Here is a 15,985-nt window from a genome sequence, read left to right on the forward strand (position 1 = left end):
AGGTAGGCGCCTGCCTAAACAAACAGGAATAAAAGGAGGAAGCTGCTACCACTGCAGTTTCCCGCTACCTAAGCGGCAAGCAGCAGCTTCCATTGGCAAAGGCAGGTGCCAACAGTGCCACTGCCTTTCTTTTACCCTGCGGAAGAGAACAGCCCTCCGTGATTCACTGCCATGAAATATATCCCTCCTTGCTGGGTGGCGAGAGGCAGAAAGAATGACTGACACTGCGAGCACTGCATCATGAAGGTACCGTGCTCCGGAAGTGAGAAGAATAAAGCCTGCAATTCGAGAGCAGCGACAAGGAAGCTGGCTACTAGTAGATGTACACCTTGGGATCTGGATTCTTCTTAGAGGAGGCTTAAAAGGGGTTGTCAAGCAAGGTACCTACCTAGTTACATATTGAAAATGAGCAAGGAAGCATGCATGAAGTATCTTCCTAGCTTGATGCATCACAAACTTTAGTAAACAAAAGATTCAAGTAAGTAGGTTTGTCTCATGACTACCTAACTACCTTAGGCACTCTATGGAGATCCCAATTCATATACCGGTTTGTTTCTTTTCCCTGCCCACAGGTTGTTCTACCTGGTATGACAATATATCTATATCCAAACATATCACTATCTCTCGATCGCGAGGCACCCATCAAGCCTCAGCACAGCACAAAAAGAACCCCAAACACCTATAACACCTCGGCACGTCCTTTCCCAGTGTTATGTAAGTAACCGAGACGGGTTACACAGACAAATTCAAATTCAGCGTAGATTTCCAGGCCATGTAATGTGTCTAAAGAGCAGAAGAGCAGAGTATGCTAGGAGTGGTATCGAGGTAACGATGGTCATCAGGTATTCGTAGACGTAGAGTCAAGAAGCTGTTTAGAGCTTCGGGAAAGAAACTGGGCCCAACGAGTCGACTTGTCGAAAAGAGGTAGGTGATTCGATCAAATCGCACATGCAGGGAGATGTAGCTTGCCAAATAAGTGAGTTGCGGACACCACAATTTGTTTGATGGGTGGCAGCGCAACAAGATTAGCTGTTCTTATTGCGCACCTTTGACGTTTTCTTTCACATTCAGCGCCCATCTCAGCTTGTTGAGAGTTTCCCTAGAAGCTTCTAGCAAAGCCTCTTGCTCATCTTCTCGCTTTCTGGCGTTGGTCTTGATATCTTTGAGACCTTGTTCTTGGCTCTGTTTGTATTCCTCAAACATACGAGCAATCTCTTCCTTTTCGTGTCGAAGTTGCTTGATGTTGCTATCTTGCTGGTCGCACAGATCTCTCAGTGTTTGTATTCTGTCGTCGTCTGCTCGTCGCTCCTCATTGAGTTGGTCGATCTCCGATTTCATTTTGGAGACGGCTCGTTTGACTTCTTCTCCTTGGTCCTGCCAGTGGGACGAGATGGCATTGTAGCGACCCTCCATCAACTGCGCATAGCTAGTTGCTTCTTCGACTTGGGTCGTTGCATCTTTCCTCGTCTTGTCCATCTCCTCCCTCCAGCTCTTTTCCCGTTGGAGAGCATCTATAGCCTTCTTCTTCTCCAGTTCGACGGTTGTTTGCAAGGTCTCCACCTGGCGTTCTTTTCGAGCCAGCAGTGTCTTAGTAACATTGGCCTCGAGTAGTCGGCTCTCGTAATCGTTGACCATACGCTCGAGCTTGTCCTCAACCAGCTTGGCCGCTTGCTTGGCCTCGTCTGCTTTGAGACGCTCAATCTTTATGTCGCGCTTCAGAGCTTCGTTGTCGCTGACAAGTTTGTTTATCACGCGGCCGGTCTTTCCCAGACCGGCTTTGCCTATTGTCGAGTCCCATTGACTGTCTGGCGCTTCAACGTTTTCTGACATGGCGGAATTATCTGGATCTGGAGTAGGCTCAACCACGCGCGCAGCACCAGTGCTCCAGCGCGACGGTGTCGCTGTACGTGTGTCGTGTTCGGTCTTGGATTTGAGGTGCGTCTGGTTGTGGAAGTTGGAATCGGAGTTGGAGTTGGACAGGGCGCTTGTGGTACTGTTCATACTACTGGAGAAATTGCTGTATTTGCTTTCGGGGCTAGACTCGGAGCCCTCAAAACTCCGCACGCTTCTGATTGTGCTGGACCTGGCGACGGCCGGTTTATAGGAGGCAGGGCTCCGGGCTTTCATGCTGTTGATGGCGCCGGTGGAGGCGGGAGTCAAGGTCTTTTCCTCGTCCAAAGGAGTAGCATGTGGTTCGGTGGGTTTCCTTGCGACTGTGGCGGCGGCTGAACAAGAATAGGCTGGTGTTAGCTAGTAGCTGCTTCATAGAAGTGGTAATGCAGTGAGGATTAGAAAACGAAATAGAGAAAGTCGCTAGTGTGGAAAAGAGAACAAGGCTGACGTGAGGAGCCCGGTCACGTCGGGTCAAATCAAGCCAGACAGACTTGACGAGACGAGCAGGAGACAGGAGACAGGATGGGACGGGACGACAATCGTACAGTTGCGCCCCAGTTGAAGGTGTGGGGAGCTGTTTCAAGTGGATAATGAGGCGTTGACGGGTGGTAGTTGTCAAGAAGTGCAAAGACAGCAGGTAATGTGAGGATATCTAACAAATCATGGACAGGACCAATCTCAGCTCACGCGTTGAACATACCGTTGACTGTGTCTTTGTGAATAGAGAAATCCTTTTTGAGAAGACGATTTCGCATTGCAACGACTGATGAATCGACTTTAGTTCATGTGTCTAAAGCAGTGTGATCCTTTTTCGTTGAAGTATTGGTTGGTTGGTCAATGCTGCAGACAAAGAGGAGTAACTTATCAGCAGCAAGGCAACATAACAAATATAAGGCAGCGTGAAAGAAAGTAGAGGAGAAAATGAGGCAAGGCTCTTGCTGTAATGTTAAGGATAAATGACTGCATAAGCAATGTGAACACAGACGTAAATTAACCCACACTAATAACGACGGGGGACAAGGGTTTCCTTTCTTTGTTTTTGTTCGCAAGGGAAGACTTGCTGGGGGTTCCTGATCTTCAATCAGTACGTACCGTGATAGTGTTGGCTCCCGCTGGCTCCCGTCTGGTCCCCGTTTGTGCCGTTACAGTACGGAGGAGGAAAGTTACCTTATTAGTACCGTTGAGATACAGTGAGTGGTTGGAGAGACGGAAAAGGTGAATATTGACATGCGCTGATCGAATTGTAAAGAAGCCTCAGCTCAGCGCCGATCAGTATCGTCAGAGAAGTAACAAACAAAACAGAAAGGGATCCATAAGGTACACACACCCGAAGGAACCTGGAATATTTGAGAGAATACCAACGTCACGGGTCTCCAATTAAAGACCATGACTATTATAGTACGTACGTACTGTACCCCAACAACCATGTTCTCCTGATGGCACAGCAACATGAACTTCCATCATAGCACAAAACACGCAATCTAGTGTTTACATTTCTTCCCCTAGCTCAGCAATGACGCCCATAGCCGTTTTTCTAAGGACCAAAGACCCATCTTTGAGTGCAAGGATCTCGAAGTCGCGTCACTTTATTAAAACGGTGGTTCTGGGTCTATCCTCAGAATGATACTTGACACAAGATTACTTTGTCTTGCCGTAGATCAAATCAAGCCAAGTCTGCCATCGAGACGTCTTTTTTTCCTCCCAAAACCATGCTTGGTTGTGTGTAACGATAAATGCGCGTCTCATAAATTGTTTTACAGCTTTATAACAGCCAACTCAAACAGACAATGCCGTCCTCCCCATCATCGACTGGTATTTCAATCCTGTATCTACCCTTTAACGCCGTTGAATGCCTCATTTTCGTGATTTAGTTTTCTGTCATCCTGAGACAGTTGTCCGCTCCAGGCCTCCTGTTTCTGTAGCTAGTGTGCCTGAAAAGTAACGTCAAGCCATTCCTTTGCCCGTCTGGTTCTATGGCTAGAGCAACTCCATACATCCATCATCCTAACGATTTACATCTTTTGATACAGCCGGATAAAGTAGCAATCGCGTGTCGTTGCACTTTCCATTAATCGACGATCCATTATGACTGCGGTGCTAAAACTAGCAACCCGCTTCAAGCCGTAATAGCAGGCGATGCAGACTGTCCAGTATCACCGGCAGCATTTCGTGCAGACTCCATGAAAGTTGGCCGATATTTAGTCAAATATTTGCCTGCCATAGGTCTTGATTCTTCAACTAGTGCCGGGTCAGCAACTATCCTGAGAAGAGGTTCCAATTCGACTTACATTCGGTCCAGATATCTTGCACCGTGTCCAGTGCAATTTCTTTGACAGGTGGCCGCATCATGACCAGGTATAGAAGGCTTGTCAAAGCCAGCTGAACGACGCTGGGGTCGCGACACATGTGCTTCACGCGCGACAGGAGGTTCTTGTTTAGCTCGGGTATTTCACTCAAGAATCGCGTCAACACTTTGTCCTGCGGGTGCAGATATGGCAAAAATCCATCAATCAAACGCATGCAACACTTTTCGTAGTACAAGGGTCGGTCGCCGCCCTTTTTCTGTTGTAGTTTGTCGTTGTACCACTCTTCACAGAGCCATGAGACCGCCACATCAATATGCTTTCGGAAGTCCTCCATCACATAGGAATATAAAACGTCGCGAATATTGTTGCTGAGAGACTGCGGTGCTGATGAGCCACCCTCCTCTTTGATAGAGGTTTCCTCGAGACCGGCCACAGAGCGCGTTGCTAGTCGTGCCAGTATTGTCATCCAAGAATCCCGATTACCAGAACTAGCTGCTAATCTGCTGAAGCCAGCTTTGCTCTTCTTGGCCGGGTCTTCCAACGACTTCATCATCTCAATCACCCGGGTGACTGTTCCATTGCCTGCTGTCAGTGCCGTTTCTGGGGTTAGAGCACTAGGCTGATGAAGGTGGAATGATTTCAGTGCAAGGCCATCGTCCAATTCCGGTGCATCATGCATGGGAGAGCTATCTAGCTTGTTGAGAATCTGTTCTGTATCCTCGGCCTGGTAAAAATCAGGCTCATAGTCATCATCGTCTTCGTCTACGCCCAACGGGGCGGTATTAGGATTTAACTCAGGAGCCGGAGCATTGGCCAGGGTGTCGAGACGCCCGCGAATACCATCGACAGCTTTAGATAATACCTGGGGGTCAAGTCTCGACAGCGTGGTAACAGCGATCCTGGCGACCAAAGGAGCGGGAACTTGCGAGATATCGAAATTCTTAAGAGCAGTATTGTCGATGAGTGTGAAAACGTCGGCTAGGCTGTGGGGACCGGGGCCCAGCGGTGGTATTTGAATTTGTGCTGGGGGTAATCGCTGTCGTTTGGGATCATTGGCATCTTGTGGTGCTGGCTCGAGGGGGCGTTTTCGTCCAGAATCGTCAAAAAATTCTGCCATAATCTGCATCATGCGTTCTACGTGCTGCTGTATCCTATGAGCCATTGGATTGTTGGGATCTCGCTTCATAAGATGGATAAGTAGCATTCGAGTTGTTTTCTCCATGGATCTAATCATGACGCGGGTCTTGGGGGTTAGAGGAGAGTTGGCGAGCTTGAGGGGATTAAAGTTGACAAGAGCATTGATGATCCTGTTCGAGGTTCCTGGTCGTGTCCTCACGAGGATTGACATGCAGTTCAACGTTGCGTCTACGAGCAGAGCATCGCTGCAGTTTCGCGTACAGTTAGTTACACGGGCATTTACAGTCAAAAGCGACCCTCTTACCTGCTCTCCTGTAGAGTTGCCAACATTCTATCCAGTAGTCCGGACGCTTCAGCCTCTAAGTTACGAGGATCAAGTGACTGGTGATTTGGGGGGACTTTATCTAGCGAGACATCTAGAGTACCGCCATACTGTTTCAACATGTTAGCGACATCCCATTTATTTAGATCACAGACTCATACTCGTAGCTCAGAACCCGTCGCTGCTGTCTGTGCCAGAACTACACGCTGCGCGAACTTGATGCAACAAATCCTCACGGTAGGGCTAGCATTGTCCCATATCCTTAGAACCTTTTGTTTCACGGCTACCATTCTTTCCCAAGTGATTGTGTCGTATCCGTTGTTGATGCTACATAGTCACATTAGCTAAATCTTGCATCTCGCAGGGCAGTCTCATCATACATCCACCTCATCGCCAAGGGATAGATACTGGCAACGCATTGGATCACACTTCGCAGAACTTGAGGGTCTTCACGCTCGTTCTCGAGCATAGACTCCAACGTTGGTAAAACATAAGGTTGCATTGTCTCCTTTTCTCCATTTGGTAGAGCAGGCGTCGAAAAAGCTTCAGCTAGAAATTCGGCGCCCCATCTTCGCAGCTCGAGCGCTGCACTTGGTCCGATGATGGGCAGTATTCCCTTGACAACACTGGGATAATATTTGACATCTCCCAAAACCAACTTTCGTGCATCATCAAGCTGCCGGATCTGGTCCGACACTGAGAGATTCGCTGCCATGATTTATTGGTCGGGTTCTCGGTCGCGGCGGTAGGTGTCGGCGGATGATGAAATTATAAGCTTCCTGTAAGTGTGCGATGAATTGGTTTTCGCAGATAAAGATGCCGATGCGGCTCGTGAACCGTGGTCGCGCGACTAGGCTTAAGCTTTGTAGCTGTGCATGCTTTGCATCAACCGCTCAGCTTCATCAAAGGATCGGAAGTGGCGCGTGCCGCGGCGTCCTCATACACGTCGGGGATTCGTTCCGCGCTGTCGTTGTCGTTGTCGCTGTTGGGGTTGGTATATCTCAGACCTGATTCTTTTGAAATGGCGACGCGAAAGCAAAGAATATGGAACGTGGAAACGGAAACAGACCCTTGCAAGCAAGCAAGCTCCACAAAGAACCTGGAACTAAGGTAAGGAAAGTTCAATAGACGTCACGGTCATCCTCCATCCGCCCGATGTTTAGCCGCAAATATTCTTCTTACCTCAGTACAAAGGCGCATCAACATTCACTCGAAGTACATTCGAGATAGAGGCATATCTCGCAGCATTTAAGCAATTGGCCCTCTTCAATTGCATTGTGGCCTGGCTCAGGATAACTCTTGTAATCATTGACAATTCGACCATCCAAGATGCCCACCAGGTTTGTTTACTGAAAAACAGTCACTGAAGTGGGCTGATCATGACTCTGAAACAGCCCGCACTCAACATACTACGATCGCCGTCTGCGACAGGGCCCTGCGCTTGTACGAGCACGACGGCCCTATCTTGTCAAAAATGCCGTGACAGGCCTTGGTCTCTTGGCTGTCGTTGGAAGCATCTGTATGCAGAGAGAGAGCTCTTGTGTGGTTGTCATCCTCTGCTAACGTGGTCTAGATTGGTATACGCTTAACGCCGTTGGTCAAGACAATTTCGAAGATGTCAAGGTCCCAGATGCGCCCGCAAAGTCATCTGCCTCCAAGTAGACAGTTCACCCAAGTGGCCTGGCCACATGTACGATTAAGCGCTGGAATTTCGATGTGGATGCAAGTTGTATAAGAGGGCAAAATGCAGTGTTGCTATTCATAAGACCTACAAAGAAAAACGCCCAGAAAACTCCCCATCCTTTCATGTACAACAGGTTTGCCAGTCATTCTGTGCAGGGTGTGTATAAGCATATGAAGACCTTTGTACAGTGACTCTCAAGCAACCGGCTATCCACTACCTACAAAGTGGATGCCTTTCGCTCGACTGATAGCAGTAGACAGATACATACTAGCTGCCGTAGACGAATGCAATATTCTAATGCCGCTCAAGTCCAAATAAAATAAAAAAGAAAAAGACAGCCCGGTCCGCAGCGGCCTGAACCGATCATCTCCCCTGGGTATCACAAAATCCGAGTACAAAAGCAAGATGCCCCATAGTTTTACCAATCCAGTCCCATCCGAGGGATATGTTCAACCACAAATCTAACACACTCAGCGTCTATGTAGCTGCTGCTTTTGTACCGCGGTTGACGCCGGGCAGACTGTTGCCGACCCGTTTAGCTTGGTGAGCCGGGCTAAGTAACGTTCTTGTCAATTCTGGAGACTCCGATAGTCGTGCCGAGAGTGAAGGAGATTGCGTGATTTGGGCGCCAGGAGGCACAGAGGCTTGGTGCGCACCACGGCTGGTCATCTCGTCTGGAGGTGCCTCCGTTGGAGTAGCTGTAGGGTGCACCTTGTGAAGTAAATGGTTTGGATTGGCCCACGGCGTCTCTCGAAGGAATTGTTCACCAGCGGGTCCGAGGCGATCAAATGGCTGGGCATAGTATTCCTCGCGTCGTTGGTTTACTGGCTTATGTCGTGATCGCTTGGCTCGCTTACGATAGTCAGCTCAGTGCTCTGGGAGCTGACTTGTGTTGTTAACGTACCTCAATGGCAGCTATATCATCTTCCAGTTCCGACGGTGTCGCCCCGCTCATCTCGGGGCCTGCGGGGAACCCTTCGTACTTTGCAATCGTAGCTAGTGCTGAGACTTCGGTGTTGTAGGCGATCGCATTTCTCACACGTTGTGCGGGATCCTTGGGGTAGAGCAAGCCGCAGTCCTGCAAGCTGTGTGCGCTTCGCCTTGCAGTCTGGATGTCGTACCACTCTTGATTAAGTGCTTCTAGGGTCCTTTCTCTCTTCTCACGAACCGCTTGGTAGTACTGCCCCCATATTTGGGCTCTCTGGGCAACGGACCGTCGCTCGTGAGCCTTGAGGCGATATTCGTGTTCATTGTTTATTTCGCGTAGCTTTTGTTCTAGTCGATCATCCAGACACTGCTTCATGTTTAGGTACTCGGGATGTGTCGGTTCGCTGGCAAGGAGTGACTGTTCTTCCTCTTCCAGTCGTTCAAGCCGGTCTTTGTAGAGCCTAGACAAGACATCAGCGGATAAATGCTTGTTATCACGATACAACGTACCTGTCACGAAACACCCCAAACATTTCTTCGATAACAGTCCAATCCTTGAAAGCGGCTTGTTTTCGTTCCACTGTGACAAGATAAGTAAGATGACCTGGATCATGAGTAAATTTGTTCTTACGCTCTTCATCATGTGCAGTAGCCGAGTCAACTTCTTCGTCCGCATCTGCATCAGCTTCTTCGTGGTGATCCACGTCTGTTCCCCTGGCGCTGTCGCGCGCGCCATCATGACTTCCGCTGTCAGTGTCCGGGTCAAGATCAGCAACAGCTGCCGCTGCTTTTCGTTTGGATCCGCGGGTGTTCTTTTTTACGGCGCGCGAAAGACGCTCTGCCAGATCAGTCTCTCTGTTGGTAGATCTCTTCTGGGGAGAAGCATCAGTGTCTTCAGCAGGTGTATGTGTACCGGTGCTTTCAGGCGCAGGGGTGGGCCCGTCTTCTTGCAGAACAGTCTCTTCGGGCTGCTGGGGAATGTTCACATCAGTCGCATGCTCTGAACTTGCTCGTTTTCTAAGCGGCTGTTCGGTTTCTGATTGATCGGCGGCGGGTGAACGCTTCCGCTTCCGCTCTTGGGCGTCATTTTTGTGCTCGTCTTCATGTCCAGCATTGTGTGCAATACTACGTTTTCTTGGCGAATCTTCACCGATTGTGGGGGAGCCTGTAGAAGCATCGTCGTCATCTATTGCAGATTCGTCCTCGTCGTCGTTGTGCATGTTGGCTGTCCTGCGAAGCTTGCTGGGAGTGTGTTCGTAGACTTGGCCCTCGTTAAATTGGTCTACCACAACGTCTCGTTGCCTTTGGTGCTTTGGTGTATCATATAGTCGTTCAGTTTCAGCTTCTGTGACGTTGCCATCAGAGGGTACATCGGAGTGAGCTTCAGAGAGAACGCTGTCCGAGTCGTCGGTAGGTGGTGGCTTCTTTCGAGGGCTACGCCTGACGCTATCTTCGTCATCATGATCGAGATTCATATGCTCAATGTCTTCGTCGTTGTCATCTTTCGTGTCAACCTCACTGAGGGGGCTGGAGATGTTGCTGTCCTCATGATCGGCAACTCCAAGCGCCGGGGATGAGAGAGGCGGCGGTGCGGAAGCAGTGGCAGCCATAGCTGCAAAAGGACGCGATTACGTGTCTATATATTGACTCGATAGGACTATTGTGTTTTCTCGTATCGTTGGGCGGGAAACAGCGCTGTTGTCGATCGCAGGGTCGTGGGAGCGCGCCCGTGGTGACGGGTGACGAGGAATGGTCGCTAGAAAATCGAGGACGCAAGATCTTGGAGTGGGAGCGTGAGAAGGTGAATGTGAGCTAAGAAACAACCGATTGGGTCGATCTCTGTCCGGCATGAGAAATTCAAAAGAGGAATTTGAGGTAAGGAAGAGCTAGGAAACTTGTATTCGACAAGTTGGGCTGGTGGAGGGGGCACAGAGGGTAGAGAGAGGGAATGGGATGGGTGCGGCCCGGTTTGCGCTGGCTGCCCTGGGCGTCGTCTCTGGGCTTGGGGCGAGCGCCGAAGCGGCTTTGCTGAGAGAATGACGGGGCCCGTAAAAAGGCGGTTCTTGACGGCAGAAATGCTCACTGTTAGTGCCACGAGAGCTTATCGATTGGCTGAGGTTATCAAACCAATGACCATGTCCTGAGCAATCGGATTGTGGGTCTTCCGTTCTGAACCTGGGACTTTTTTCTGGCTCATGTCTTTTTCGTCGCAGGTCAAAAAGAGTGCACAAGAGTCGGCAACTTTTCCAATTCAGCACAAACAGTACTGAATCTGACACAATGGCAAAACGGTAACTTGCAGATCCTTGATGCCTTTACGGATAAAGATCTAACAAAAAACAGTTCAAAAAGCCTGACAGCTTCTTCCAAGGCGGTGGACCCCACCCTCGACGCTCTTTTTGCGTCCAGTGTAAGTTTTGCGACATCTAGCCATTTGACTTGATCCATACTCATCATTTGCAGGCTGGTCCTGTGCAGGCTCCCGTTAAGTCAAGATACTCGACGTTGGTGGAACAAAAGGTTCGGGAACCTCCCAAGCCAAGGGTGCAACTCGAAGAACAAGACGCCGACGATGAGGTCCTCTCTGAGATTAGCGAGGAGCTGAGTTTCGAAGAAGATGGCCCATCAGACGAGGAAGAGGATGTTTCCGACGCTTCGGAGCCAGAGGGGGGGAGTGAAGACGAGCAAGAGGAAGAGGAAGAATCTTCAGACGAGCCCATGAAGGATGCGCCAGTGGAGCTCGACGACATTATTGATGCGACAGAAGACAAGTCAAGCAAGGATCGGAAACGAAAGAGAAAAAACGAAAACGACGATCTGGAGGGCAAATACTTGGACAAACTTGTTGCGGAAGAGGAAGCTGAGCGCGCCGGCAAGCGACAAAAGAACGATGCTCTGAATAAGACCGAAAAGGCTGTCGCGGAGGATGAGGATGCCGGCAACGACAGTGACATTCCCGTCCATGAGACCCTCGCCAAGAACAACAAGTCGTCAGACCTCGAGAAGGCAGCGCGAACAGTCTTCCTCGCCAACGTGTCCACAGAAGCAATCAATTCCAAGGCCGCCAAGAAGACCCTCATGGCCCATCTGTCATCCATTCTGGATAAAGATGTCACTCCTCCGCAAACTATCGAGTCATTGCGTTTCCGTTCCGTTGCTTTCGCAGGTGGCTCTCTCCCTAAGCGAGCAGCTTACATTACTAAGAGCCTGATGGACGCGACGACCAAGTCCGCTAATGCATATGTCGTGTACTCAACCTCGGCGGCTGCTCGCAAGGCTGCCGCAGAACTCAATGGTACCCAAGTCCTTGAAAGGCACCTGAGAGTTGACAGCGTCGCCCACCCCAGTCCCACGGATCACCGCCGGTGTGTGTTTGTTGGCAACCTCGGGTTTGTTGACGATGAGACCGTCTTGAACACCAACGCGGATGGTGACACTACGGAGAAGAAGAAGAACAAGACCCCATCCGATGTCGAAGAAGGTCTTTGGCGAACGTTTGGCACCCAGGGCAAGGTTGAAAACGTCCGAGTAGTTCGAGATTCCAAGACTCGTGTAGGCAAGGGTTTCGCCTATGTCCAATTTTATGTAAGTCCACGGTTGTCTTACTTACTTCGATCGGACCAGTTGCTAACATTATTTCTCAGGACGGCAACGATGTCGAGGCAGCCTTACTCCTTGATGGCAAGAAATTTCCTCCCATGTTGCCGCGTAAGTTGCGAGTTACTCGAGCCAAGGATCCTCGCAAGACAGCTCTCGCCCAGGAGCGAGCCAGGGGCAAGAATATCGTTCCTAATGGCGCCGCCAAGAGCACAAAATACAAGCACAAGGCTACACCTGAGGAGCAGTCCATGGCTGGACGTACAAGCAAGCTTCTCGGCCGCTCGGCCGCCGTGCAGCAACGCCACAAGAAGCGCCCCTCAACACAGGGTGCTTCCGAAGATGCTCAGAACATTCCGTCCAATATCAAAGGACCTGAGCAGTTCGTTTTTGAAGGCCGTCGTGCTTCAGCTAAGGACGGCACACCCAAAGATCTTAAACTTGGTAAGAAGGGCAAGGGCAAGGGCAGGTCCGGCAGGCCCCAAAACCGAGGCGCAAGGAGAGCTGCCGAGTGGAAGAAGAAGAGCTGAGCGTTTTATGGTGAACAGCACTCATATCGCTAGTGGTTGACAGATGGGGTATGTGCTCTTTTCATACGTGAGATGAGAACGAGGATGGTGTTGTTGAAAAAAGAGGGCCCCACGCCCCGGAAAGTTTGCGAGTGATTTTTCAGCCTTGGCTGCCCTGGCAAGTTCTGGCCGCTTAGATGAGAGACAAAGGTACTTGTATACTTATCGGGGTGATGTTGAAAAGTTCATAGAGTTGTACAGAGTTCACCGGTATATAAAGCACTAATTCTGGCTTATGTATTTAATGCTTACGTATTTCTGTGGTTTTCGTGCTAAGATTCACAGTTCTAAGCCAGAATCTTACTACAAATCATGGTTGCATCACGGCGACTTCGTTGGAGCTAGGCCAGTACGTTGATGAGGTTAGTGGTTCTCATGTCAATGGCATAAAACGAGGCCATAGGCAAAAGTATTTCAATGAAAATGGATATATCATCAGTTTTACGTGCCTGCTAACGAAAGGCACCAAGCTTGCGTCGAGGGATAGTCTCGTCTATCAGGGCCTGGCACCAACATTCAAGACCATGTACTAACGGGGTACCCTGAGCCCAACTCTGGCGCTTGGTGACCAACACATCTTTACCCCCATATGTGTGCCACCTCAAAAATCTCGGGAATCTTAAACAACATCCTCCACAACTCTTTTCTGTACATTGCTTCGCGGGCGTGAGCCCTGTCCGAGCCATCGCTTAAAACATGTCGTCAAAGAAGTCGAAAGAGATTACATAAACTCGCCTTGGTCGATCGTCTAGTACTCGAGCTCCTCCTCAGGCTCGAAGGAGTCGGCAGCGACCTCCTCGTAATCCTTCTCCAGAGCAGCAAGATCCTCTCGGGCCTCGGTGAACTCGCCTTCCTCCATACCCTCACCAACATACCAGTGGACGAAAGCACGCTTGCTGTGCATGAGGTCGAACTTGTAGTCGAGCCGGGACCAAGCCTCAGCGATGGCGGTGGTGTTGGAAAGCATAGAGACGGATCGCTTGACGGGGGCAAGACCTCCAGCCTCAGGAGCGGCGGGGACAGCCATGGGCTTCTGGTAGTTGATGCCGAGCTTGAAACCAGTGGGGCACCACTCGACCAAGTTGAAGGAGGCCTTGGCCTTGAGGGCGGCGATGGCGGCGTTACAGTCGCGGGGAACGACATCACCGCGGTACAGAAGAGCGACAGCCATGTACTTGCCGTTTCGGGGATCGCAGACAACCATCTGGTTGTTGGGCTCGAAGCCTGTGGGGAGTCAGTATCTTCGAGGGTGCGTCTATAACATGGGCAGGACTTACACTGGAAGGTAAGCTCCTGTACCTTGAAGCTCTCGTGCTCACTCTTGGCAGAGGAGATGACAGGGGCGTAGCTGATGAGAGGGTAGTGAATTCGAGGGTAGGGAACCAAGTTGGTCTGGAACTCGTTGAGATCGACGTTGAGGGCACCGTCAAATCGGAGAGAGGATGTGATGGAGCTGACAACCTGGGCAATGAGGCGGTTTAGGTGCTCGTACGAGGGTCGAGGAATATCGAGGTTGCGACGGCAGATGTCGTAAACAGCCTCGTTATCGACGAGGAAAGTACAGTCAGAGTTCTCAATAGTGCTGTGAGTAGAGAGAACAGCATTGTAAGGCTCAACGACGGCAGTCGAGGTTCGGGGAGCAGGGTAGACGGCGAACTCGAGCTTGGACTTCTTGCCGTACTCGGTTGAGAGACGCTCGAGGAGAAGAGCACCGAAACCAGAACCGGTACCACCACCGAAGGAGTGGAAGATCAGGAAACCCTGAAGAGACTGGCAGTTGTCTGAATTATGCGGTTAGCGTCGAGTGCAAGTACAGAGGTAACGAAAGAGCTCACCGGCGACGCGGCGAATGCGGTCAATGACATTGTCAACCATCTCCTTGCCAATGGTGTAGTGACCACGAGCATAGTTGTTGGCGGCATCCTCCTTGCCGCTGATCAACAACTCGGGGTGGAAAAGGTTACGGTATTCGCCAGTTCGGATCTCGTCAATAGGAGAGGGGTCAAGATCGACGAAAAGAGATCGAGGAACATGCTTGCCGCTGCTGGTCTCAGTGAAGAAAGTCTCGAAAGAGCCAGGGTCACCAATATCGGGAGCATTGGGGTCGGGGCGACCATCGGGGCCGAGACCGTGCTCGAGAAGGTAGCTATTCAAAGGCCAGTCAGCTTCAAGTTCGTGACGGTGGCGTTATTTGACAATCCAGGAAGACCACGTACAGCTCCCAAGCAGAGTTACCGAGCTGGGTACCAGCCTGGCCCAGGTGGAGGTGAAGAATCTGGATAGCAGAGAATCAGCATCGCGAAGTCGGATAGCAGCTTCAACGGATAATAAGGGGGCGCCCCAGCTGCACAGCTCCAGACACCAAGTGGAACACACAAAGGGTATCTCGAGCAGAGCGAAGCAACGCATTGCAGCGGAGAGACGGGCTGCAGCATAATTGTAGACATACCTCGCCCTTCATTTTGTCTGAATGAAGCTAAAGAAGCTAAGACGAGAGGTTGAAGTCGGGGGAGGAAAAAGATGGGGAGAGAAATACTGTATGCGCGCAGCGCTTGAAGGGGGAAGGGGAAGAAGGGGCCTGAGGTGGTGATGGTTTTCGGGGTGGGCGTTTGGAGTTCCAATCTGTGGGTGCGCTGGTGCAGTGGGACATCCAATTGGTGGCGGGGCCGTCAACAAACATTGCTAGGCCCGCCAGACGGGAGCTATCAGTACCTAGGTACATGTGCAACAGGCAGATTTTAGCAGCACCACCGCGTACCTGAAGTGCCTCTCACCGCCAATTGACAGGGAAGCCTGGGGACCCTTGACAGTAGGAGAACTGCGCTTGCAAGGGGCATTCAGGTGGGATATGCTCACCCGGGAATGGTTTGTTGGCATTAGATCCAGTGATATGCCAGTGAGAGTTGATAGGTACTGACCTATTGAACAGCTGCAGTGTATTGACTCTCAAGGTTTTTCATATATATAGCTTTGGATCTTTCTCATCACTTACAGCAGTAGCATTTTAGCTTTTAGCTACAGAATTGCGACATGTCGATTCTAATTGGAGAGTGGGGGAGACCATTGAACTAAGAACACTTAGCTGTCCGTGCCTGTATTTCAATGTAACTATATCTCGATCTTCTTCCTTACCTCTTTACAGCTACCATTGCATATAGAGTCGCCACTCGTGGACATTTCATGTTTCCTGGCCTGTCCAGTCTGGCCCCAACTTCAATGGCTTGTAGCGAGGCGTGTATTAATTTCGGTGCCTGAAATCTTTGCTCCAGGCTACCAGATATCTAGGGATGCAGCAAGGCACCAGGATATCAAGCTCGGGGCGGAATTTCCAGTGATGCCGAAGAATTATACAGGTGACTGGACTGGTCATCGGAATACAAATGACATATCAAATGATTTTAACCCAACTCCAAGCATATTAACAGAAGGCCAGAGACTGGCGAGGAATTGGACCAGTCGAGGGGAGAGGGGTTATGGCTTGCGCCAGGTATGAAGGCCGTAAATCTTCGTATCATCCGTGAAATAACTTCGACCGATCTGCTTCAACAAA

The 15,985-nt window shown here is 50.4% G+C and overlaps 5 protein-coding genes across 5 annotated transcripts; 1 reads left to right on the forward strand and 4 right to left on the reverse strand.

Moving 5' to 3' along the window:
• Nucleotides 1-1,035: 1,035 nt before the first annotated feature.
• On the reverse strand, nucleotides 1,036-2,648 carry FMAN_01175 (uncharacterized protein; the record flags this gene model as incomplete). The annotated part of the gene is made up of 2 exons (XM_041831808.1): nucleotides 1,036-2,225; nucleotides 2,594-2,648. The coding sequence occupies 2 exons, from the start codon at nucleotides 2,646-2,648 to the stop codon at nucleotides 1,036-1,038; spliced, it is 1,245 nt and encodes a 414-aa protein (XP_041676512.1).
• Nucleotides 2,649-4,009: 1,361 nt separating this feature from the next.
• FMAN_01176 (uncharacterized protein) lies at nucleotides 4,010-6,373 on the reverse strand (the record flags this gene model as incomplete). Its single annotated transcript, XM_041831819.1, has 5 exons — nucleotides 4,010-4,131; nucleotides 4,182-5,581; nucleotides 5,641-5,768; nucleotides 5,820-5,985; nucleotides 6,039-6,373. 5 exons carry the CDS (start codon nucleotides 6,371-6,373, stop codon nucleotides 4,010-4,012), a joined length of 2,151 nt encoding a protein of 716 aa, XP_041676513.1.
• Nucleotides 6,374-7,819: 1,446 nt separating this feature from the next.
• FMAN_01177 (uncharacterized protein) lies at nucleotides 7,820-9,879 on the reverse strand (the record flags this gene model as incomplete). The annotated part of the gene is made up of 4 exons (XM_041831830.1): nucleotides 7,820-8,194; nucleotides 8,247-8,730; nucleotides 8,780-8,849; nucleotides 8,901-9,879. 4 exons carry the CDS (start codon nucleotides 9,877-9,879, stop codon nucleotides 7,820-7,822), a joined length of 1,908 nt encoding a protein of 635 aa, XP_041676514.1.
• A 670-nt stretch (nucleotides 9,880-10,549) lies between these two features.
• Nucleotides 10,550-12,396, forward strand: FMAN_01178 (uncharacterized protein; the record flags this gene model as incomplete). The annotated part of the gene is made up of 4 exons (XM_041831842.1): nucleotides 10,550-10,560; nucleotides 10,613-10,679; nucleotides 10,733-11,854; nucleotides 11,914-12,396. 4 exons carry the CDS (start codon nucleotides 10,550-10,552, stop codon nucleotides 12,394-12,396), a joined length of 1,683 nt encoding a protein of 560 aa, XP_041676515.1.
• A 787-nt stretch (nucleotides 12,397-13,183) lies between these two features.
• FMAN_01179 (putative alpha-tubulin B) lies at nucleotides 13,184-14,896 on the reverse strand (the record flags this gene model as incomplete). The annotated part of the gene is made up of 5 exons (XM_041831853.1): nucleotides 13,184-13,659; nucleotides 13,713-14,216; nucleotides 14,271-14,581; nucleotides 14,652-14,710; nucleotides 14,885-14,896. The coding sequence occupies 5 exons, from the start codon at nucleotides 14,894-14,896 to the stop codon at nucleotides 13,184-13,186; spliced, it is 1,362 nt and encodes a 453-aa protein (XP_041676516.1).
• Between the last annotated feature and the right edge of the window lie 1,089 nt (nucleotides 14,897-15,985).

Source organism: Fusarium mangiferae, assembly GCF_900044065.1.
Source record: "Fusarium mangiferae strain MRC7560 genome assembly, contig: FMAN_scaffold001, whole genome shotgun sequence".
NCBI classification, from domain to species: domain Eukaryota; kingdom Fungi; phylum Ascomycota; class Sordariomycetes; order Hypocreales; family Nectriaceae; genus Fusarium; species Fusarium mangiferae.